General features: G+C 51.5%; 1 protein-coding gene across 1 annotated transcript; it reads left to right on the top strand.

Annotated features, from left to right (window-relative positions):
• The first annotated feature begins 5,629 nt into the window (after window positions 1-5,629).
• On the top strand, window positions 5,630-23,698 carry ADORA2B (adenosine A2b receptor). The gene is made up of 2 exons (XM_005142908.3): window positions 5,630-6,187; window positions 20,071-23,698. Exons 1-2 carry the CDS (start codon window positions 5,823-5,825, stop codon window positions 20,762-20,764), a joined length of 1,059 nt encoding a protein of 352 aa, XP_005142965.1. The 5' UTR covers window positions 5,630-5,822; the 3' UTR covers window positions 20,765-23,698.
• The last annotated feature ends 209 nt before the right edge of the window (window positions 23,699-23,907 follow it).

The following is a 23,907-nucleotide window of genomic DNA, read 5'->3' as shown; positions in this document are numbered from 1 at the left end:
ACCAGGGGATAGTGAGGTCCAGGTTCTTCCCCTTCAGCTGTGATTCAGACATTGCTTTCATAGTGACTAGGGGAGCTTCTGGTCTTGCAAGGATGGAAACCACACTGACCAAGTTTGGGGGGTTTAACAGTATTTACTGCTATGTTTACATTGCACTTCTGCCAATAGTTCTGGAAACAAAACAGGCAAATCTCCTCTCTGCAACAGAGCAATAGAATAGAGGCTGTGTGATAATGATCCTGGGGTTCAAACAGGTTTGGAGTGCAAATTGAGCTTTAGCTGGCAGCTGAGTGTGGAGCCAGAAGGGACAGGAAGGCTCATCCCTCCTCTGCATTGGCTGATTTGAATTTTGGAGTGTGTCCTGCCATATTCCCTTAGCCACAGCCAAGCTGCCCTTTAACCCCTGAGTGACCTGCATGGATATTTACAGATCTTGGTTCTACCTTGCACAAAGAGGCTGAAGGATTTTACTTAAATCAATAACCTGAGCACAGTTTACACTCAGAGAACCAGTTCAGCTCTTCTCATTGCGTTCATTCAGAGCTCCAAATGTCACATTTCTGCATAAAGCAGAAAGGCTTTAAAGCCTTGGGAGAAGGGAACATTTCCCTGCCCTGTCAGGGTTTGGCAGGCAGTGGAATCACTTATTGTTGCTGTAAAGTGTTGGTTGGGAGCGAAGCTCCAGTCAGGCTGCAGAGCAGGCACTTGGTGAGTTTGTTTTCTTAGGGGCATGCAGTTGTGAAGGTGCCTGGGAAGCAGCTCTAGCTGTGAATGAAGGAATCCCAGGGTGTTTGATGTTTGAATTGCAGACACACCACAGCCTGCCCAGCTTCACCCTGGGCTTTCCACTCCTGATGTTGGCCTGGAAACGGAACAACGCTTCCTATTGATTTCTCTGTGAAATGGGCTGTACCATCTCCACCAGCACAAATGGGACAACTGGCCCCAGTACATGCTGGGAGCCCTGTGCAGGTGAGGCCTCACAACTGGGGCTCAGGGCATCATTCACTCCTGGCTTGAGCTGCAGGTTTCATTTGAAATGAGCACTGGAAGAGGTACTTGGCTGTTCATCATAGACAGTGGTTAGTAAATGGAATCAAACCCTGAGATCAATTAAAACTGTCTTCAAACTGGTATCCCCATACCCAGCCTCCACCCAGCCAAAAGCTTCCTTTTGACTTACACCACTGTTCAGAGCTCATTTTGTTGAGTCTTGTGGTGACTTTTTTGGGTTTAATGAAAGGTGCAAGATGTAACCCACGGTGCACAAAGAAGTCACACACCTGCGCTGTTACAGGTTGAGTTCTTGCAGGTTATTCAAGCGCCAGGTTTAAATTCCAGGGTAACAGACGTTTATTATCTGGCAGTGACCCTGGAGACCAGGAAAACCCAGGATTGTTGATCTGCTGTATATGGGTTACCTTAACTTTCCTGCTCTGTTTTCCAAGGGTTTTGCAGACTGGCTGAAAGCTCCAGTATGGAAATAGTGTCCTCTGGAATTTCACTCTCTGCTTTCCCAGTCTCTTCCAGATAAACAGCTACAGTGATACAGCAGCAAACCTCACCTTTGGCCATTCACCTCCACTGCTGTTTACTTCAGAGCTCACCTGGAATCTTTGCCTGGCTGATGCTCAGCACAGCAATGCAGCAATAAACATCCAGGCAGAGCCGAGGGCTTGCTTCACCTGCCTGCACACCACCTTAGCCTCAACAACATGTTCCCTTCACCTCGCTTGCGTAGACTGTGTGCAGTTCAGCCCGACCTTGGCAGTACCACTTTGAAGAGGGCTTTTGTACCTGCTGTATGGTTTAGAGGTTATATTGTGTCTTGGGAATCCTTTCTTGGAGTCAGGTTCAGGGCAAGCTATGTCTTGTCCCGCAAAACAACGCAGAAGTGCTAGTGGAGACTTGAGTGCTAATGGGGATTTGGTTCATGCTGCTCTGCGAGGCTCATGGTTCCTATTGAGCAAGTTGTAGCTGAGCTTTGCTGCCCTGGCAGTTGGGTATGGCCATTTTAGAGACATGAGCTGGTTCTTCATCCAGCTCCTCACGTCCACCTTACAAATCCCCACCATCACCACTGGCACCGTTCATTCCGTGAGCAGACAGCCCTTGCAGATGAGATAGGTAATGAAAAGAGGTTTGAAATGGGTCTCCTGGGGAGACATGTGTGGGGGCTTGTACCGAGGTGTGCTGCCAAGGTCTGCAGGGAGAGAGAACCTCTGTGGACGCAGAAAGGCACATGCCATGGCTCAGGACTGTGCCACAGCCTGAACTCCAAACCAGGGCTTGTGCAGGAACCTGTGGGGACTGCATCTGTCTCTCTTTGTTTCTCAGTCTCCCCTCTCTACAGGAAGGTTTTGGGATGGAGCAGCCTCTTCATGGCATGGATGGCTAGTAGCTGTTTTGCTTGTGAAGCCTCCAGGTGCTGGGCTGATGTCTCCTACCACCCAAGAGCCAGTTCTACTCAATACCGCAGCTCTCATGGGTGGATGAAGGGTTGCCAAAGTCAGTATGATGGATGAGCTTTCTGTCTGGCACCCCCCTTCCTTTTCCTTCCTTGTTTTTGATATCCAGAAGGTGTCTGTGTCCCTTTGAAGCAGACACACTCCCACTTCAGCCCTTGTTACTCCTTAACTCTGTGTTGTCTCAGGAGTGTCTGAGATGGCAAATCTGGCTGCAGGACCAGCAAGAGCATCTCAGCTGTCACCAGCTCTGGAGCTTTACTTTGTGTTGAGGGACCTGCCTGCTGCCTGGCTGTGCACTGGGTGTGCATGGGGAGATGTGTGCTGGTGAGGCTGTCACCCGCTGGAGAGATGTGTGCATGGAGAGATGTGTGCTGGTGGGGCTCTCACCCCCTCTTTGTGGCTGGGCCAAGAGACCTGGAGGTGTCAAGGCAGAGGTTGCTCAGTGAAGCCTGAGGCTGCGCAGAGGCCTCGTACAACAGAGATCACAGAGGGATGCAGGAAGCACACGGCCTCCCTCGGGACAGCAGCGACAGAAGGAACAGCACGTACGAGGTCGGTGGGCTCCTGCCAAGCCCCGGAGCCGCCGCACCAGGGTGCTGATGCTGCCTCCCAGTGCATCGCCATTCATAACGTGGGATCTGTTTAGGTCAGCTTCCCTCTGAACAAAAGAGCCAGATTAGTTCTTGCACTTGAAAGAAGCAGGTTGGGGCTGGTGCCGTTTCCTACACGAGTGCTGAGAGGAAAATCCCCAGAGTAAAATAGAATCCAGGAAAATAATAGTAATGGTGATTCATTTGTGTCTCACATCTTCTCATCCAGCAGTGACCTGTTGCCATGTTACTATTGCTCTCTGTTCTTGAATGGATTCCACAAGCTTTGGGCTATATTTACCTTCCCAATCGTGTGACTTCCTTGTTCCTTTACAGACTCCAGTATATAAATATGGACATTATCACCTACGGACTCTCCATCCTCGGAGCCTCAGGAACTGCAGAGTTTCTCAACGCCTGCTCAGATGATTACTTTACAAGGCCAGCACATTCGGTTGGTATTTAATGGTAGGCTGCACAATGCCATACATTTTAAAACAAGGCTCGAGGAATGCAGCTGGAGGGCAGTGTCAGGAACTCCAGATGGGAATGGGCTCATCCTCCTCTTGCTGCCAGCAGGATTTAACCACGTTTGGTACAACAGAGCTGAGCACGCTTGTCCTTGGCTCCACTTGCAGCCAACTTGTATTCAGAAGAAGTTCAGTTGCATCAGTTAGAGCCAGAATAAACCACTGGACCTTGGCAAAGGCTTTGCTGCTTTGGAGAGCCATGAATCTCTGTGTAATGCAAAATCCATAACCCCCACAGTGCCTCACTACCTGTCTCACAGAGACCTTACCCAGAGCAGCCCATTCATCAGAATGTGAAATACTGGTTTCTCTATGGCTGACTTGATAAACAGCTCTTTCCCTTTCCTCAGGCTGTAAACCCGACTTTCATGATCACAAAAGCAGATCCATTTCTTATAAAATGCATCCACTGTTTGTATGTATCCACTGAAGTTAATTCCTGTTTCACTCGAGTGCCATAAAGCCGCCAAAGGCTTCTGTTGACACATGTTTTAGAGCTAGGAAAACAATGTGTGTAAAAACCCTGATGTAAATCCATTGCTTTGGGGGGAAAAGTGCTTTTCCATGCTAGTTCACCATCGTTTACATGATTATAACAGGCTCTGCACAAGGGAAGCTACACTCATCCTGAAAGAATAAATAAACCAAACCAGTGAGGGCAAGTTCAGGATTGAGCCGGTGCTGAGGATGATGGAGCAGCCTCACATGGGGTCTGTGTACCAGCAGCCCTGAGTCCTCCTCAAAACTCTGTGCCTGAATCACAGGAGTTATGTGCCAATCTGTTAGTGCTGTTGTGAGACTCCGACCTCTCTTTGTGCAGGCAAAGTGCTTGGAGGATGGATGTGTGAAGGTGTTAGATGGGAAGGGAAGGGGCAGGAATATTGCCTGAGTGCTGATCCTTTTGTCTAACAGGAACAAAGGGAACCTTGCTCTAAATCCCTATGGAATTAAATACACCACAGCCATGGCTTTCCTTCAGCATCCAAGTCATCCTTCAGCTTCCTGCTCCAAAGATGTTCAATTCAATAATAAAAAATAGCTTCATTCCATACAAATTAAGAGCTCCCCTTCATATCACTCGGATCCAAAGCATGGTTAGTGAGTGTCCCCATTTACACCATGTCCATAGGAATCATTTTGATCCATTTTTCTCAGGAGGTTTTGCTCTGCTTTAACGTTGGATCCGCAGGAAGTTTTCCCTGCTGCAGGATTTAATTTCCAACTTAGTTTTGTATTTTCAGAAGCAATTTCTTTGACTTTATTTGCTACGGGAAGGTTCATTTTGCTTTAAATGTTTGGAGGTTTTTTTCTAGTGTCAGTCCTGGGTTTTCAGTACTGCTGGATGCTATAAAACCAGAATTAGGTTCAATCTCCGATCTGGTTGCATTTTGATGGTGGACACAATACAACGCGTGGAAGCTGTGCTGGAAAGGTAAGTAGTTATGAAACTATATTTCTCTTCACATCCTTTGCTGCTTCTAAGTGCAGACAACCCCTGCCGTCGGTGATTGCGTTAGGTCTTCATTTTTCCCAAGCTCCTCAAACCCAAGCTCAACGCCCGTAGCCCTGTTTGCTAATCGGTGCTATTTTGCCATTTCCTTCCATCAGGGACCGGTCACGTTGGTGACAACCCGGCCGCGGGCACGAGCCCTTTTGTGAAACCTTCCTCCTGGGGACCCTTCCCCGTGGGGGAACCGCAGCAACGGAGCCCAGCGGGGGCTCGGGGGAGCTTTGTGTCCTCCTCCGGCCGAGCCCAGAGCCCCGGGGCTGGGGCACCGGGGGCCGTGCAGGGGCCGGGCGCTGCGGAGGTGCCGTCCCGGGGCCCGCCGGTTCCCGGCCAATCGGCTCAGCGCCGCTCTCTCCCCGCCCCGCTCGCCCCATGTGCAGAAATAGCCCCGGCGCGGCCGGCAGCGGCTTTCCGTGGGGAGCGGGCGGCAGCGGAGCAGCGGGGTCCGGTCCGGCCCGTCCCGTCCCGTCCCGAGGTGCCGGCGGATGGCCCCGCAGCGGGAGCAGCGGCCGGGCCCGGCTGCGGGCAGGCGGTGACCGGAGCCCCCGGATGCCGGGCGAGGGCCGGGCTGTGCGGGGGGCCGCGGGCCGGGGCTCGCTGCGCCCCTCGGGCCCCCCGGGGCCGGGCGGGAGGCGGCGGTGAGCCCGGACATGGGTGTTTGTCTCCGGCTGCCCCGTGGCCTGTTGGTACCTGCGGCCGAGCGGCCGGTGGAAAGTACCTTTTTCTCATGAACGGTTCTAGTTCCTCGCCCTGGGCTCTCGCCATGGACACTATGAAAACCACTTACATCGTGCTGGAACTGATCATCGCTGTGCTCTCCATCGCTGGCAATGTCCTGGTCTGCTGGGCCGTGGCCATCAACAGCACCTTGAAGAATGCCACCAACTATTTCCTGGTGTCTCTGGCCGTGGCTGATATTGCCGTGGGTTTATTAGCCATCCCTTTCGCCATCACCATCAGCATTGGATTCCAGGCGGATTTTCACAGCTGCCTCTTCTTCGCCTGCTTCGTGCTGGTGCTGACCCAAAGCTCCATTTTCAGCTTGCTGGCTGTGGCCATCGACAGGTACCTGGCTATTAAGATCCCGCTGAGGTAAGAGGCTGGAGTGGATGCAGGTAGCCACATTCCCTGAGAGTCCAGACCGTGATCTTCCTTGTCTTAGCATGCAGGGACTGCTGGTCTCTAGCGTTGCCCTCAGAGGTTTGAGGGTCATGGTGACAATGAAAAGAACAGGGATTTTGCACTTACCTGCTGCAGGACTGGGATCGCAGTTCCAGTATCCTGCCTCTCACTTCAAAATGCACCTGATAGCTCAGTTTCTGGAGGACATCTGCCTTGGGAAGGTCATGAATTGGTGGGGTGATTCAGGAGTGTGCTTGGAATAGCTGTAGCTAATCTATTCAGGTATTTATACAGCCCCAATTACTGTGGTGTCCAGGCATCTCCCAGGTAACTAAATATAGGAGCACCCATTGTTCCTCCTATTTTCCAGCCTATTAGAGAAGTGGTGATGTAGGCTGTTCTGTAGAAGTTCTTGTCTCTTCCTCAGCTCAGGTCACAATACATTCAGAAAAGCTGAAAGTCATCTTAAATAGATCTTAATCTGACTTTGTACATGCTTCACATTTTCAGCCAGGACTAGAGTCTAACCAGGCTGTCTTCCAGTTTTTAGGGGGCTAAAATTGGACTGAAAGCACGATTTGTTGCATCTATAAATGCCGAAACCATATTTCCATGCTTGTGTATGTACCTTTTCCTTCTGAGTGCTTATCATGAGTCTACAGAGCAGTAAATGTCAGAAGGTGTCAGCTCTGTGCATACACTGTGAAAGGAAGAGGGAAAGGGAAAGGTTTCACACATTGGACTGTTTTACTGTTTAGACTTCCATCCAAGCGCAGCATCAAAGACATAAGCTGGTTTCCTTGTGATTTATGGGATGTTGCAACATAATGGGCAAAACTATCAAATATAATTTACAGGCACTTCCCCAGTGAGTTGCAGCAGCATCTGCCTTAAGCTTAAATGCACCAAAACCCCAGCTTTGCATTACAAATGACCCGAGTCCATTAGTCTCCGTCTCCTTCATGTCTGTTGTCCCTCCCTGAGAATAAGACACATCATCAATGGAGTGGGAGTCCAGGACTGCTCCAGGGCTGGAGCAGGGACCTCAGCTGAACTGTGTGAGCTGCAGCTTTCCTCTGTTCCGTTCATCTCTGGTATCTCCCTTGCATGAGTGATGACCTAAAATGACTTAGAAAACCCCTTTCACCCTGTTCTGGCACCTCGTGCTGGAGAACCCCCATCTGTGGGGCAAATATGAATCAGCCACGAGGCAGATGATGAAGTCTGGTAGTGGAAATGTGCTTGAGCTGCGCCTGTCACTGGAGCAGCGCACACGGAAATTCCACAGGATGTAGGGTAAGCAAGAGCAGATGGGCAGCACCCATTGATACAGAGGGTCAGAACTGCTCCCCTGACACGGCTGCTTGCCTTCACAGCCCCCCCCCCACTGGAATACACTGCTCCGGGTAATGCTGGGGTGCCTCTTCCTTGGGATGGGGGCAAGCGGCACAGCAGCAGCCACGGGAGCAGCTGGAGTTCTTTGGGTTCAGTTTCACCACAAGCAGGCTGTTCAAGCACGGTTGTAACTCTCACCCTTTGAACCACAAGGGCTTTTAGCAGCGTTTAACTGAGGAAATTGGATCTTGTGAGGGATTCAAAGTGAGATCAGCAGCTCCGAAATGCTCTGATGGGACCATTCACGTGGCTGTGGAAGGGAAGTGGTTTCCCTGAGTATTTCTTCTACTCTCTTTTCTTATTTCCCCTCCACCCCCTGTCCTGGTCTCCGGCAGCTTTGCTCAGCTCCCCAGGTCAGCTCATACACCTGTATGGGATGACATCCCAGGTTAGTTGTGCCTTGCTTCAGGGCTGCTTTTTCACCCCCTCTTAGGCCAAACCTTCTATTCCATTTGCACAAACATCTTTATTCCTGTGAGTGCTTCTACTCCCTTCAGCTGTAAATGGAGACCAAGGAGTCCCACCCTAGTCTGGCCTAAATAATGGAGTTTGGATTAAACTTGGTCTTGGCATTGAGGCTCATTTTATTGCTTTCAGAGGTGTCAAAGAAGTAAAACTGCTTTGTAAGGAGGGAGGTTTCTCCCTGCTAGGAGTGCAGGGCAATGGACAGGGCATTGCTTTGGGAACAAGAGGTTTAGGGACTGGTACTGCAAGGCTGCTCTTATTTGTACAGCCAAGATCAAGAGAGGATAGAGGTTATAGAACTCCACTGGCAAAACACTCCTGCACTAGGGTTAGAGCTGTCTCATCAGCATCATTACTCCTAGGATGCTCCACGGTGTTGCCAGCAGCAAGCAGGAAGGAACCTGTCCGTCCACCTGCCCTAGGGAGCTGCATGTGGTGTTTCTGGAAGGAGGTTTGTGCTGTGGGAAGGGAACAGTGTCCATCAGTTTGTAGGAATGGAAACCTTAGGAAAAGTGTTTCTCACTGAAACCCTCATTCTGGAGACCAGCACAGGGGCTGGTAACAGGCTGGGAAGTATCAAATGACTCAGAAACTGATTTTGCCCCAGTTCTATTGAGTAATTCCATAGCAGTTGTGGCAGAGAGGACAAGTGTCCGTGCTGCATCCAGTGCTCCATCAGCTCCCTGTGGAAACCTCTGCAGGGACACTGAGTACTGACTGTGCCGCATTACTGAATACAATTTCAGGGCTATCTGAGCACACTGAGAGGCTGGGGGGGTGCACAGAAGTTTGCTTTGCAGCCAGGCTAATAATGGATTTTTCAGTTCTGCGGCTGAACCAAGAGATCTCATGGGAAAGAGGGAAATGATTCCAGTCAAACTGCAGGAGATACTTGGAGGTTTTGGTGAAACCGAGTGATCCTGAGCAACCCAGCAGAGTGTTGCTTGAGCTGCTTAACCCTCCCTATGTCATCGTGCTGCTTTTCAGTGCGGTGGCCTCCTCACTGGGAAGGAATCACAAATTCTTATCCAGACAATTGCGGAACAACAAAGAAAATAGATCTCAGAACATTTAAAAGTTGTGGCTTTGAACCCTCCTCTTCTGGCTAAAAATACTCCCTGGATTTGACCTGGAGCCAGGAATTCTTTCTGTCCCTTGAAACTCTGATTTTGTTTGTTTGCTTTTGACAATTCACTGTGTGTGGAGGAGCCTGTGCTGCCCACTTGGTGCAGCTGCAGCTCTGAGCCCTTCCCTGGGTCCCTTCCTCAGGCACGCTCCATCCCTGCCTTGCTTTCCACATACCCCTGGACCCCTGTGCCTGTGTGTGCCCATCCTCGTGCTGCCCCAGGTACATGGCACCGTCCCTGCTCCCCTCTGCCAAACTGACCCCCAAAACCTTACTCCTCCATTGTGCTTTCTCCAAGCACGGGGCAAATCCCTGCAGTTGGGCACCTTTCAGGAGCAGTAAATCCATCCTGCAGAGTGTTTGGCACAAGAGCAGCGTGAGGCTTTCACTCTCTGGCTTTCTTCAGGGCTGGATCTCACCCACAGTCCCATAGCTGTGAGCCAAAGAAGATTTGTAGGTGGAATAAAGTCTTTCCCTTTTATTTGCATTAACCAAAATCCTTTGGCATGGCCAATAATTGTAGGTACTGAGAGGTGTCTGGAACAAATGCGTCTGGAACTAGGGAGGGAGAAGAGTATCTGTACTTAGAGAGTAAAAGAAGAAGGAAATGCTGTGCAACATCATGCTGTGTGTGCCCTTGTCTGGCTGGTGATGCTCTGCAGGACAGTGAATGTGATACTGCTGCTGCCCACCTGGCAAATACCCCAGCAGAGACCTCCAGAGGGAAAATTAGCCCCAGGTCCCTGTGATTTGAGCTGATTTGATGCTTGTTCTTCCTCCCTAGAAGGAAGGGAGGTCCAGGATGCCTCCTGGAGCTAGGATTTAGTTCTCTCCCATCTTCAGTTTTGTCCATAGCAGAACTACAGGACTGATGTTCCATGAACTGGAACAGGATGTCCATGACCATGGTCTCTCCCATTCTGCACTGAGCACTTGCTGTCCTGCAGTCAGAGCATCTGTGCTTGGATCATGATCTGCTAACGGTGTTGCTCTGCTTCTGGTGCTGCCAGCCTCTCATGTGAGCTGCTGCCCCTCTTTTCTTTGTCATGATGAAGGTACCAGTCCAGCTCCTCTCTGCTGTCCTCATAGGGACAAGCTTCTCTTGGGTCGTTGTTGCTCTCACCTGATATTTTAGCTGAGCAATGGCCTTCCTAGACACGAGCTGGCTGATGCTCCATGGCTGCCTGCCCTTGCTGTGCCCTGCTGCTGCAGGGGAAGTGGTTCCCTCTGTGCTCCCCAGCTAAGAATGGTTCCTGGTTCCTTTCAAATCCCATCTTGCTCCTCAGCAAAGCACACTGGGGGGTACTGATAGCATGTGGGAGGGCTGGAGCCACTGAGGAGAAATCCCCCTCAGAGCCTTGGTCTTCACTTGCTATTTTCTGTGTGGCACCAACGGCCACAGCACTGCGGCTGCTCTTCTTCCTTCTGCCCTTGCTTCATTTCCTCTCTGAAGGGAAATCCTTGCATTGCCCTTCATCTGAACCCCGGCCATGCTCTGCTGTTCACGTGTGGCTCCTGCATGCAGTGCCTGACCCTGACACCCTGAGCAGCACAGGAGCCTGGATGGATTTGCTGTTTGTCCCAGACCACAAAACGGAGCCTTTTAGGGGTGTTTTGCCCCAAACTTTGGCTACACCAGGCAGCCACTGCATGGGGGTGTTGGCCTCCTATTACTGTATTTGATCCACAAGATTCCAGGAATCATTGGCACCAGCTGTGCCCTACAGATGTGTCAGTGCTCTCCCCTCCCCATCTGCTCTCACAGCTTTGTGAAGTCCAGCAAGCTCATGGAATTTGTATGTGCCAAAGAGCAGATTATCTCCTAATCCTATGGATGACAGCAGGCTGGGGCATGAGCCACAAATAACCTGTGAGGGCATCAGTGGGGTGTGTCCATGCTCTTATGCTCAGCCTTTGCTGCCGTGTAGGCACCACTGTGAGCACCACCAACAGGGTTGCTGAACCTGATAGGAACAAGGGACAGAGCAGTCCCCGTGCAGGGATATTGGTGCCACTGTGGCTTGGGTTCTGCCCGCACCCCCTTCATGGTGCACTGTGCATCAGCACCCATCACTGCGGTGTTCACATCCTCCCTCCCACCCAAACCACAGTGCCAGGTTCCTAGATCACGGTGCTGTGGGGTGGCTGTTGGCCACATCCTCCCTTCCCAGTAGGTGATACAAGACGCTGGATGCTGCATCACTAGCGGAACCTAGATGTGAGGACAGGATGGGCTCCTGGAGCTGTTGGAGCATGCTGGGATGAGGCACATGTGAGCAAATGGTACTGAGCTCGGTGCTGATCACACAAGATCCACCAGTCCTTGGGAAGGTGGGTCTGGGCTCTGCAGGGAAGGCTGAAGAATAGCAGCTTGCTGGGGCTGGGGGACGGAGAGTGTTTTGGGGCCTTTGGGAAGGGTTTAGGACCCATTTCATTACAGAAAGAGTGATCCAGCAGAGATCTGCCATCTCCTCACCTGTATCTGTTATCTTAGTGAGCAGGGCACTGGGGTGGGAGCGGGGTGGCTGCAGCAGCGCTCGGCACAGGATCACACTCAAACAGCTCGCTGGGAATCGCAGCTCCTATCTCACCTCCACCAGCTGCCTTTAACGCAGCCACCCGGGTGCGCATCTGAGGTCTGCCCGCGCTGGGAGGTTTGGAATGACAGAAATGCTGAGCCCCAGGCACTGTGAGGCTGATAACTGTGGGGTTTAGAGCCTTGGGGCGAGGGAGGTGCCGAGAAAGAGCTCGGGAGGGCTCCGGGCTCCTCTCAGCGCTGCGGGCTCAGGCAGGGAGCTCCAGGCTCAGAATCCCCCTCGGCACATGAAGCGCTGCTGTCCCGCACCCCTGCCTGCGCAGGGGCGTCTTGAGGCGGCCGCTTCTGCGCTGCTATCGGGTCATTGGAGCTGAGCTGAGCTCATTTCCTTCCTGTGCCCCGGGCTCTGCACCCCTGCCTGCTCCCCAGCACCAGGCACGGGCACTGGGGGCTGCCCAGCGTGGGCACCGAGCTCGCCCTGCGCCCCGTGTCCTGGTTCAGTTCTCAGTCACCTTTCCTCACTCTGGGGCGGGCAGGAGCCGGCACCCAATGCAAACGCCTGCCTGGCTGCTGCGGGAGCACATCACAGGTGCTGCTGGCGCTCAGGTCCCAACCTCCCAGCCTGAGCTGTGGTTTCCTTTCTTAATCCTCCACATTTCCTCCAAACACGGGCCATTTGCAGGGCACTTCGGGCCAAAACGGCGCTCTCTTATGTTGCTCCTTTCCACATTCCTGCTCCTGCAAGCCTGATGCTGTTCAGACTTTCCCTTGCCCTGTGCTGGGCAGTGGCAGGGCTGAGGTCCCAGCCTGTATGGAGCAGCGTGCAGGGATAAACTGGGGTGAGGCAGCTGCCCTCAATGGGAGCCTTTCCTCTCCCAGCTGCTCTGCCTCCACCCCAGGGAAGCAGTTCTCCGGAGGGATAAGCACATGGGTATGGATATCTTGTACTGGAACCTGCAGGCCCTTGATAATCTGAGCTTGCAGGCTGCAGGGCCCACAGTGCTCAGGGGTAGGGAATGCTCCCCTCCATACACTCAGCCCATCCCAAGAGGCATCCCCATGGCTGAGCGTGAAACACGGGTGGGTTTTGTCTATTTGCCCTTGGAAGAGTAATTTGAAGGCTTCATAACTAGGGTTTGCTTCCAACCGGCAGACACCCCCCATCCTTCCTCTGGGAGCAGCAAATGGTGATGGTCACCTGAGGGCTCATCCCCAGCCAGGACGGATTAGCCCTGCTCTCGGTGCTGCTGCCTGTGCCTTCCTCTGCCTTGCGTCTCTGTGACTCTGCTCCCAGGTGGAATCACTTCCCAGAGCACACACAGGCAGGGTGGCAGGTCTGGGGCAGCCCCAGCCCCTGACAGCCTCTGACCACACACTGGGCTTGTCTTCTGCTTGTATTAGTTCAAGCTCATCAAGCTTTTATTTCAGACTAAGGCTGAAAATGCCAATGTAAACAAAGCAAGCCCTGGAGAAAGAGAAAGCTTCCAGTTTTTAAATCATAGAATCATGGAACGGTTTGTGTTGGAAGGGACCTTAAAGCTCATCCAGTTCCAACCCCTGCCACAGGCAGGGACACCTTCCACTGGAGCAGCTGCTCCAAGCCCCTGTGTCCAACCTGCCCTTGAGCACTGCCAGGGATGGGGCAGCCACAGCTTCTCTGGGCACCTGTGCCAGCGCCTCAGCACCCTCACAGGGAACAGCTTCCTAATATCCGATCTAAATCCACCCGTTTTCAGCTTAAACCCGTTCCCCCTTGTCCCATCACAAAGTGCTTTTTGGTGAACCTCCAATCTGAAAATGAAACGTTGCACTCTGACCTTGCTGGTTTAGTGCCTCCCCACCAAGAGGCGAGGAGGTGGATGCTCCTCCTCACTCTGTGAGGGTGGGAGCCAAGGCAAGGCTGGGTTTCCTGTGCTCAAACCTCAGAGCAGCACCCAAACACCATGCTCCCCTTTACAGACAAGGCTCAAGCAGCAGCCTGCACTGCGAGGGCTGGGTCTTTTCATTTACGTGTTACTACCCAGGGCTTGCCCAGTGGGTCCATGCTCAGGGTACCAGGAACTGGAGACGGCTGTCACCCTGTAAGTGCTTGCTTCTTCCCAGTCAGCTTCTCCTGGCAGGTTAAGGATGGAATCCAGCATCTTACGGCACGTCCAGCGCTGTCTCCATCCCTGGTTTCCCATGAATGCACCAGGCAGGCAGCCAGAAGTGGATGGTGCTGAGCCAAAGAACCCCGTGTGCTCACCTGGGTGCTGGCATGGGTGCAGTTACTGGTGCAGTAACCCGGCCAGCGGAAGGCCGGGAGTGCGAGCGGGGGACGCTGCTGCTGTCCCTGTCACAATGGGGACAGATGTGGGAGGAAGTGATTTGTCTGCAACTGGACGTGGACGGGAGCAGATGTCCGACTTCCTCCGCTCAGCCTGTAACTGCTAATCACATTTCTCACTCTCGCCACCAACTCCTTCCTGGTTAAAAAGCTTTTTCTTTCCTTCTTATTTTCTGATTCCCTCTCTGAGGTGCAATTTGTGATTCATTTCCAATGTCCTGCAGGATGTTTCAGCTGCTGTGTGATCTCCATTCCATGGCTCCGCATGGAGCAAACACAACGGCAGCAGCGGTGCTTGTTTCATGCTGCTACAGCTCAAAAAAACCACCCCAAAAAGAGCAAGATGCAAAGTCCAGCTGCAAGGAGCTGACAAGGATACAATGCTTGGCAGCCAAACTGCTTTCACCCCTTGTGAATAGAGGTGTCTGTGTATTTTCCTTCACACTTAAAATAGAAACATATAAATTATCACTGCTTGTTTGTATCAGAACACCTGCATGGTCCGAGTTCTGCAGACTCTCCATCTGCTCACCTCCCGCATCCGGCAGCCTGGGCACTGGCAGGGAAGCAGGGAGAGCAGCAGGAAGCACCAGTCCTCAGGACAAGGACTGGGACTTTCCTGGGTCTTCCCAGTTAGGGTTACAGAGGTACCCCCATTGGAATGCCTGTTGTGAGCCTGGAGGCTCTGTCAGGAGAGAAGATTTTCCTGCTGGAAAAGTTACCACTGCAGCTTCAGCACTGTGTTACCTGCACAGGAGAAGCATTTGAACACCCAGCGTAATGCTTTCGCAAGAAGCATTTTGGGGGCTGCTGGTGGGATGGAGCCTAACTAAGGGGCTGGGTTTCTCCAGATATCTCTGTTGCTAGAAGCTGGATCTCAGCCATTCCCAGGGATTTCACTCCGCACCCAGTAAGGATGTGGGGCAGTGTTCATATCTGGGAGTCAGCACCCACAGTGTATTTGCCAGGTTCCAGCTGCAGGTCTTCAAGCCATGACAGAGATGATGGAGCTCATTGTTGTGTCTCCAACAGCAGCCCAGCAGCAGGAGAGGTTGGGAAAGACTTTGGGAACAGGGTGGACAAATGTAAGGGGTCACATCCTGCCTGCCTGTCCCCAGGAAGGACAAGGGCTGTGTGGTTGGATGGTGCCCAGTGTAGACCCTGCACTGCAGCACTGCTAAGCACACATGAGAGCAAGTGCTGACGCAGCTCCTCAGCTTGCAGATCCCCCTTTGGTTCAGCAACGTCTCAGATGTTCAGTAAAACAAACTGTTTGCTATTGGCTTTGCTCTTTGCTAACCTCAGGTTTATTTACTCAGTAACTTATCAGTCAGGGCCCAGACCATCATCATGGTCAGGGCCACCCTCAGGCTCTGCCCAGCACCAGGAGAGTGGGTCTGTGGCACCACAATGTTTTGATCTGCTCAGCTTTTGGGGCTGCTTGGGGATGGTGTGGGATTCTTCTCCCCCATTCCTGCTCTCAAGGCCAGGTTGGACACAGGGCTTGGAGCAGCTGCTCCAGTGGAAGGTGTCCCTGCCCGTGGCAGGGGTTGGAGCTGGATGAGCTTTAAGGTCCATTCAACCCAAACCAGTCTGGGATTCTGTGAGATAAAGGATTCTCTGAGACAGACAACATGGGAATCATGGTCCCCTTCCAGACTGGTTCCTCCAGGCTGTTTCTCTTTTCCACCCCAAGTCTAATCGCCCCAAATGCTGAATTACACCTCGGTGCTGCTGTACACTCCTTGTTTGACAGGAGCTCAGCAGCAGCAGTGCCTCTGCCTGGGTGATGCCATGGGGTTGATGGGGAGATGCCAGCTACGTGCAGGACATGACTCAGTTCCTGCCACTTGGGAGCCAAATTCCCGCTTGGGAGAGGCTGGGCTGGCTGTGGGCTGGCAGCATGTCCTGCTCTGCTCCAGCTGTGCTCAGTGGTGCCTGCCTGGGTGTCTGGGCTGGTGCCCAGCTCTAGGAAACAGCAGGAGAAATGCCATGAGACCTGTTGGAAATGATCCCCAGCCATGGCCCCTACCTAGAGAAGCACAGTGCCTGGAGAGCACAGAGGAACTTCCCATACCCTGTGCCAATGTGCTGCTTGCTCATTTTGGTGGTTGCCATGATGCTCGTCAAGAGAAGCTTTGGACCTTGCTGTGCCATCACTGAAACAGAGGGGCCGCATGTGACAAGGATGTCTGCATGAAGGGCACCATCCCCAGCCCATGGGCCAGCCCAGGGGACATCAGTGGCCAGGTGGTTGCTCTCTCTATGGCCTGGTGACAGAGCAGAGCTGTATGGTGCTCTGGGTGAAGCCTCTGCAGACACATCCCAGCAGTGCTTGTCCAGAGGGTCAGAGCCATGGGGTGAAAGCAGCTGAGCTTTCTTGAAAGTGTTTGACTTGGAACCTGGGCTGTGTGACTGTGACAGTGATGGCCAACATATGGGTATATATATCAGAGAGATAGATCCTGAATCACTCCATAGTGGCAGCACACTGAGGGTGGCATTGGGGCTTCTGCAGCATGTCCACTATAGAGATAATTACCTGCTTGATGATGCCAGTAAAGAGGCTGCCTGGCAGTGCAAGAGGAACTGATGCATTGCCAGAGTTATTTCACCTCAATAAATCAGTTTTAAATGTTCAGCTGTTATTTACATTGAAGCTACACTTCATGCCTCTGGGCAGAAACACAGAGGAGGTTCAGTAGTTGTTATACAGTAGGTGAGTAAATTTACTTTAATAGTTCTTTGCCTAACAATATTAAGCCGAGAAGAGAACAAAGGAGGGGTTTGCTGGAGCATTCAGAGCTGTGAAAACCTGGTTCCTCCCTGTCTGATCATGTTTTATAGTGCTGAGAAAAAGGCTGAAGCCCAGCTCAGCTCTCTCACAGCTTTCACTGGTGGTGGTTCATGACAGGAGCTGCTCTGTCTTGTAGGTGCTGCAACCCTTGCTGCTCCCAGCAAGACTCCTCATACCGTGATTTGGTGACAACACACACTTTATCACTAAGTGTGGGCTTCTCTTCCCTTAACTTAAGGGCAGTACAGGCAGTGTCCCACCACATCAATGTACTAAGGTAATAACAGTTATGTTAGAATATCAAGCTATTCCAAATTTCACCTTGGCCTCTTCTGGCTGGTAGCTCAGCACCCGGCTGTTTGCACAGGCCCTTTCTGTAGTCACAGCAGTGCCCATCACCCTTACTCATGATCATGTGTGATGTATCCCAATGAAAGCAAAGCTAATCTAGGGAGCACAGTTGTTCACTGTGAATAACCATCTCCAATGAAGACCATCTCTTCATTGACAGGCTGTCAGCCCTCCCCATTGCTCTGGCTCTTGCACAGCACATTTGCCATCTCCTTCTCACAGTGTTTAAATGTGATGCTGGCGGCAGCTCTGCTGTGTGCTGGGGAAGAGAGAGCAGCACTGAAGTAAACACATCATCACAGTCCATGGAAAATCAAGTGACTTCTGAACTGCTTTTGTAAACCTTCAGGATGGGCCTTATCTTTGCAGAAGGGTTCAGAAGAGCAGATGGAAGGAGCCTTATTTGGGGTCATGTGTTCTCAGCAAGAGGCAGTGGTGGATGCACAGAGCTGTGCTGGCTTTCCCTTGTGTTCCTGTGCGCAGCCCGATTCAGGGGCACAAACTGCTCCTCCTTCAGTTTCTGTTTCTGAACAATGGACCCTTTTGCATTTTCCAGTGTCAATACAGCAGTTCTGGGGATGTGGCAGGGGAGGATCAACCAAACACCAACAGCACAAGCCAAGGAGCCACGTTTTCCTCTTCCCACGTGCGGAGCTGTAGGGCAGCAGCAGCTCGCAGTGCTCCTGCAGCACTGACTAAGCTTGGCCAATGCTGGAGCTCAGGATCCAGACTTTGCCAAGAGACTGGATTTCTGGGAACTTGCTCCTAATCAAATCTTTATGTTTTCAGGCCCCACAGCCCCAGATCAGCTCTGGCTGTTTAAAACTTACCACGGGGTTTTGAACGCAATGGGCTTGGCCTCACTGATGCCCTGTCTGGTAACTTCTCACCTTCTGGAGCAGCGAGACTTAGTGGGAATGAGAGAAAAGTCCAGGAGAAACCTGCCCTTTAGACACCTGTGCTATGGGGTGTGCTCACAGGTTGGCAGTGCCTGAATGTGGTTGCTGTCCCCGCATCCTCCTGGCCATGCCCAAAGCAAGCCCTTCTCACAGTGGTCATGCAGGAGGGGATGAGGGCTCCCCCAGCCCCTCGGTGCTGACACCCCCATTCACCCTCCTGTCTCTGTAGCCTGCAGGAGGAGCAGGACAGGGCTCACATGGAGGTGGCTGCAGTGTGATTCAGAGGCACAGCTGCGGTGCTGTGGGAATTGAGCCCTCCCCAGCATCAGGGGCCGGAAGAAAATCAGAACAAACGTCCTTAGGAAAGGAGGAGCAGGGAAGCGGAGCCAGAGTAAACAAGCACTGGGAGCAGGGTGTGGGAAGGAGGGGACATGCATGTCAGCCGGCAGACACTAACGGGCTGGGGGGAGGACAGTAATGGGTTTCTCATGTTGTCTTTCTGGCAGTTGCTGGTTCTCCTTGTCTCTAAGGAGGGAGGTTGGCATCTGCGCTGGGTGCACCCAAACCAGCTTTAGGTTCTGGCTCTGTTCATGTCCCTGAGAACCTGGGACCTGGAGGGGGACCTCTGTTTTCTTGGCTGTGAAGGCACCCAGTGCTGGGGCTGGGAAAGGTGTGGGGCAGCACAGGGCTTTGTGCCCTTGGGCACTGCATCAGCCTGCCCTTGGGCCACAGCAGAGCTTCTGTGCAGCCCATGTAAGAGCAGCAGGTGCCCAGGGAAGGCACTGGTTCAAATCTGGATCTTTACAAGCAGTTATGGTGGGTGAGCAGAGCTCAGGCATTAGTTAACCACAGGCAGCTGTGTGGTTTAACCCCACTGAAGGCTTCAGAAGCTGCAGATCTGTGTGTGGCTTCAGGGCCCCTCCACAGTGCATGTGCTACAGAACTGGCACATCACATACATGAGCAGTGGAGACTGACACCTGAGCTGGGTGAAGCTGCCCACGTGAGTGCTGTTGGAGGATGCACAAAGCAGGGATGTGAAACAGGGGAAGAAGCCCATGTCCCTGGCTCCCAGCTGCACTGCCTGGATGCGAGACTGAACGGAGACACAAACCCTCACTTGTAATTCTCCTAAGCAATCCATCATTAGCAGTTGCTTTCAGATGTTGGCTCAGAAAAGTCTTTCAGGGTATTTGCTATCCACCCAGAACAAGTTTGTGTGGGCTGCAGTCTGGCATCTGTAAGCCAGGAATTGCACTGTTTGGGAAACTAGCAGAATCCCTGCTTTCCGCATGTGTGTACTTCCCACTTGAGTGTATGAGCTAGTATGGGAAGGGACACCACATTTCAGGACTGCTGCAATCTTCAGTGAAAGCCAGCATTGCTGCAGGCACATGAGCAGCCGAAGCTGAAGCAAGTTGGCTTTGGTATAAAGGCTGTAAGTGTGTGGTGAGGCTGGTTAAGTCTTTAGCTACCTATTACAGGGGAGAATTGAGAGCCAGCATTGTCTCAGCTGTATAAAATCAGCCCAGAAGTTCATGTAGCCCAGGAGCATGCCCCAGCATGCTCATTAGTGGCTGCTTAGAACAAGAGGGTAAGCTGGTGGTTACAGAGTGAGCCTTCCCCCTGTTCTTGCCTTCCTTGGTTCAGGCTCATGCAATGATAAAGCCCTCTTTAAGACTCCAGTTCATACCTCCCATTGAAGGATGTTTGTGGGCAGGGGTGGTGCTTGGTGCCTCTCAGGAGCAGTAGGTAAATCACCTCCCCAGGTTGCTGTGTTGGTGTAGAGCACAGGTGAGGTTTTCACCCCTCTGGTGATGGCAGACGTGAGGTTCCCACATGGGTGTGGGTGGGGATTTTGTGGCTTCAGCCAAAATGGTGATGATTTTCACTGCAGGGAAGTCACGAGCACTCATTTATATAATGGCTCTATCCTGGTTTTGTTCTGGATGCTGTAGGTATAATAGTCTGGTGACTGGCAAGCGGGCAAGAGGCCTCATCGCTGTGCTGTGGCTCCTGTCCTTTGGAATTGGACTGACTCCACTTATGGGCTGGAATAAAGCCATGAGCGGTTGTCCCAACACCACCAACGAGACAGGGGTTGACACCAGGACAGAGCACCATGGTTGCTTCATCTCATGCCTCTTTGAGAATGTGGTAACGATGAGCTACATGGTGTACTTCAACTTCTTCGGCTGCGTGCTGCTTCCCCTGGTTATCATGCTGGGAATCTACATTAAGATATTCATGGTTGCCTGCAAACAGTTACATCAGATTGAACTGATGGGCAACTCCAGGACCACGCTGCAGAAGGAGGTCCATGCAGCCAAGTCTCTGGCCATCATTGTGGGACTTTTTGCCTTCTGTTGGCTGCCCCTGCATATTTTGAACTGCATCACACTCTTCCATGAGGAGTTCTCCAAATCCAAGCCCGAATGGGTGATGTACGTGGCCATCATCCTCTCCCATGCCAACTCTGTCATCAACCCCATCATCTACGCCTACCGGATCAGGGACTTCCGCTACACCTTCCGCAAGATCATTTCCAAGATCCTCTGTAAGACTGATGACTTCCCCAAGTGCACCACTGACAACAACCAGCACCTGACTGTCACCAACATTAACTGTCCTGTAGCCTCCGTCACCATATGACCCTGCATATGTCCTGCTCCCGGGATCCTGCAGTGTCCCTGACACTACCCTCCCCTGTGCCCCTGTGACCAGTTGCAGCTTGCTCCCGGAGGAGCGCTCAGAGATGACCACTATGCAGTTATGCAGCTGTATGTTTTGTTATTATTATTATTATTATTTTTGTAATTAACATAGTGCCTCCTGGAGGGATAACCTGAGCGGGGAGACTGACTGTAAACCCAGGTTGTGTGAGTGCTGGTGACCGCGTTGTGTTTCCATTCCAGGTCAGACACTGACTGTGGAAGACCCACTTGCTGGGGGTGTTTCCCCAGTTGTGCTGCTCGTGTCAAGTCCTATTTTAATTGTTATTATTATTTTTTTTAATCTTTTGATTCCTTTAGGAGTAATAATTTTGTGTCTTTTTTGAGTTGTTTTTTAAGTCCGTACATGACAGCACTTTGGTAATACCCGAATTATTCCATCAATTGTTTGATGCAGCTAGTATTCTCCAATGGGAAAAAGTCTTACTTAGCCCAGTTGCTGGTGTGAAACTGAATCTGTGTTCCAGGCTCTGAGGGACGTGACAATGTTGATGGGAAAACAAGCTCAGAACTGGCCAGCTCCTTCTGGCCGCAGCATGGAAGCTCTGCTTACTGAAAGATAAGAATTTTAGGGAAAAGTAGGCTGAAATTTTAGCTCAGTGGTTTTATTGCCTTTAAATCCCTTTGGCTTACGGGACTGTGCAGCCCAGTGCTTCAGGTTTGCTTTCAAATCTGTTTCCAGCTAGGAAAATGCAAAGACAGATGTGCCCTAGGGCTCAGCTAGTCTGCTGCAGTCACTGAGGTTACTGCAAACCCTGCTTCGGTGACACAGTCTCTACAATGAGGTTTTTGCTCCCACGTCAAACCTTGACAGCCTGGCACTGCTTCCAGAAGTGCTGGGTTTAGCTGTGATAGCTGGATGCTGCAGCTTGCCTGATTCCTGAAGCTTGGTCTTGTTGAGGCTCCTCTGAAGCCCAGTAACACCCAGAAGCTGCGAGTGCTTTGCTTTCTAATGGTGATTCTTACCTTTGTATTCTATTTTTTAATCCTAACCTACATTGGTAGCAAAAGAGACTATAGGGGAGCTAATTCATTTGAGAAGCTAGAACGCCTTGCCTTGTTACTTGATTTTCACCAAGCTCTTGGCGCTGAAGCTCACCTTGCAGCCTCTGCAGCCAGCCAGGAGTCCTAGCCTGACCTAAGTACAAAGCCCACTAAACAGTGTAAATTGGTACTGCAGGTTCCTAACTCTCTGCAATCATAGCTCAGTGATTACTGCGCCTGATTTAATATGTAACTGTGACATGTAAAACTAGACAAAGGTAGAACAGCACATTCATTTCTGAATGCTCTGCTTCTCCAGACCCATGATGGCACGTGCACTGCTGTAAATGTGTCTGGCATGGCCTTTGTTTTACAAACAGGACTCTTGCCTGAAGGTCCCTGTGTGGTAGAGTGATCCTGACTCTCTCCAGCAGCTTCACCGTGCAACCAGTGAGAAGTGCAAGGGTGTGTATGAAATGGGGTTTTTCAGGGGTAACTCATGGAGACAGAGAGAGGAAGCAAGACTTTCACAGCAGGGAAGGAGGTTTAAACACAGCCAGCTCCTGAAGAACAAGTCCAGTGGGCAGACTGTGATGCCTGGAGCAGTTTGTCCCTGATAAATCGTACTTGAATCATATAGAAATCGGCTTTCTATTTTTTTTTAACTGCATTGCACTAAAAGGGGAGTAATAGAAGACCCCAAAAGTTTCATTTCTCTGGTGTATATAATGACAAATGCGGTGTAAAATCAGCTGAAAAGCTGATGTGAAGAACTCCTGTTCCTGCAGCATGTGCTGTGCCAGCTGGAGTGACCAGGCAGTGCTGCAGGTGTGGCTTGGGCCCACCATGCAGCCAGGGAACAGCTCACTGGTAGTGATGGATTTTGCTGCTGTGTCACAGCTCAGCTGTAAGAGCCAGCCTCAAACCTGGGTGAATCACCAGCAGGCTCTGAATGGGTTTGTACATGTTTATGCAATGTCCAAATTCAGCTACTGCTCAGTATCTCGGATACTGGCATTTCCAAGAAGAAGCTGAATAGTTAAAGTTACTGTCCAATGTGTTTCTCTTTTAACAGCCCCATTCATCTTTGCTGCATCTGTCTTGGTCATAGTCCAGCTAACACATGTAGCCACCTCTTGCCATTTGGGCAGGGTTTGACTCTCTCCTCCTTTCAATCCTTCCCTTCTGTATGATCTTTGGCTGGGTTCCTTCTCTTAATCATGGCTGAAAACAAGCAGGGTTTCACCTGCAGGTCTGGCAGTGCTGCAAAGCAGTTGCAAGCCACATTTATCCTTACAACAAAGAATGTGATCTCTCCCTTCCTGCTGGCTGAAAATGAAGCAAGCTCTGGACAGCATGGACAGACTGAAACACACAGCGCTGCAACATGGAGAGAGATGTCCCAGAACACTTCTTGTATGTGACAGCTTGCACTGCAGCTCGGCAACCATCACTGCTACCTTTCCTACACCTCCTATGAGCCAGAATTCCTGCAGACACTTGTGATGCAGCCGTAGTATGAACTTGCCCTTGGGTTGTTAGCTGTTAGCAACTATGGCCTGGGTCACCAAGGGCTTTAGGCACATTAAGTGACTTTGTGGATCTGAGCCAAAGACATTTTAAGGCAAAATAAAAACAGAACACCTCCCTTTCCCCCCTCCAAAAAAAAGCTCTGAAGGTATCTAAAAAATGTGAAGTTAAAATGGCAGAGGAATTTCTGTAGCGAGCGCAGCTGTAGCTATTGAGCTTTCATTCCTTACTGCTCTTATGTACATAGGATGATGTGTTTTCCTCGTGTTGCTCAGATTTTGTATTTGCAGTAACTGTTATTTACATACAGAATTCTTAATTTACCACATACACAACCTGGCTCAGCCTCTGCCCCATCATTTCTTGCTGTGTTGCGTTCACACGTGTCAATGAGGTCACCCTGTACTCCAATACAGGCCCAATCTTGGAGCACTGGCAGGGATGCACAGAGGTGGAAGGAGCTGCTTCCCAGAGCACTGGCTGCTGTGCAGAACAGGGGAGCAGTGTCTGGTGTGGGCAGCTTTGCCTTGCCTGCCAGCATCAGGTGCT

Source organism: Melopsittacus undulatus, chromosome 13 (genome assembly GCF_012275295.1).
Source record: "Melopsittacus undulatus isolate bMelUnd1 chromosome 13, bMelUnd1.mat.Z, whole genome shotgun sequence".
In the NCBI taxonomy this organism is placed as follows: domain Eukaryota; kingdom Metazoa; phylum Chordata; class Aves; order Psittaciformes; family Psittaculidae; genus Melopsittacus; species Melopsittacus undulatus.
This window is presented reverse-complemented; position numbering and strand designations above follow the sequence as displayed.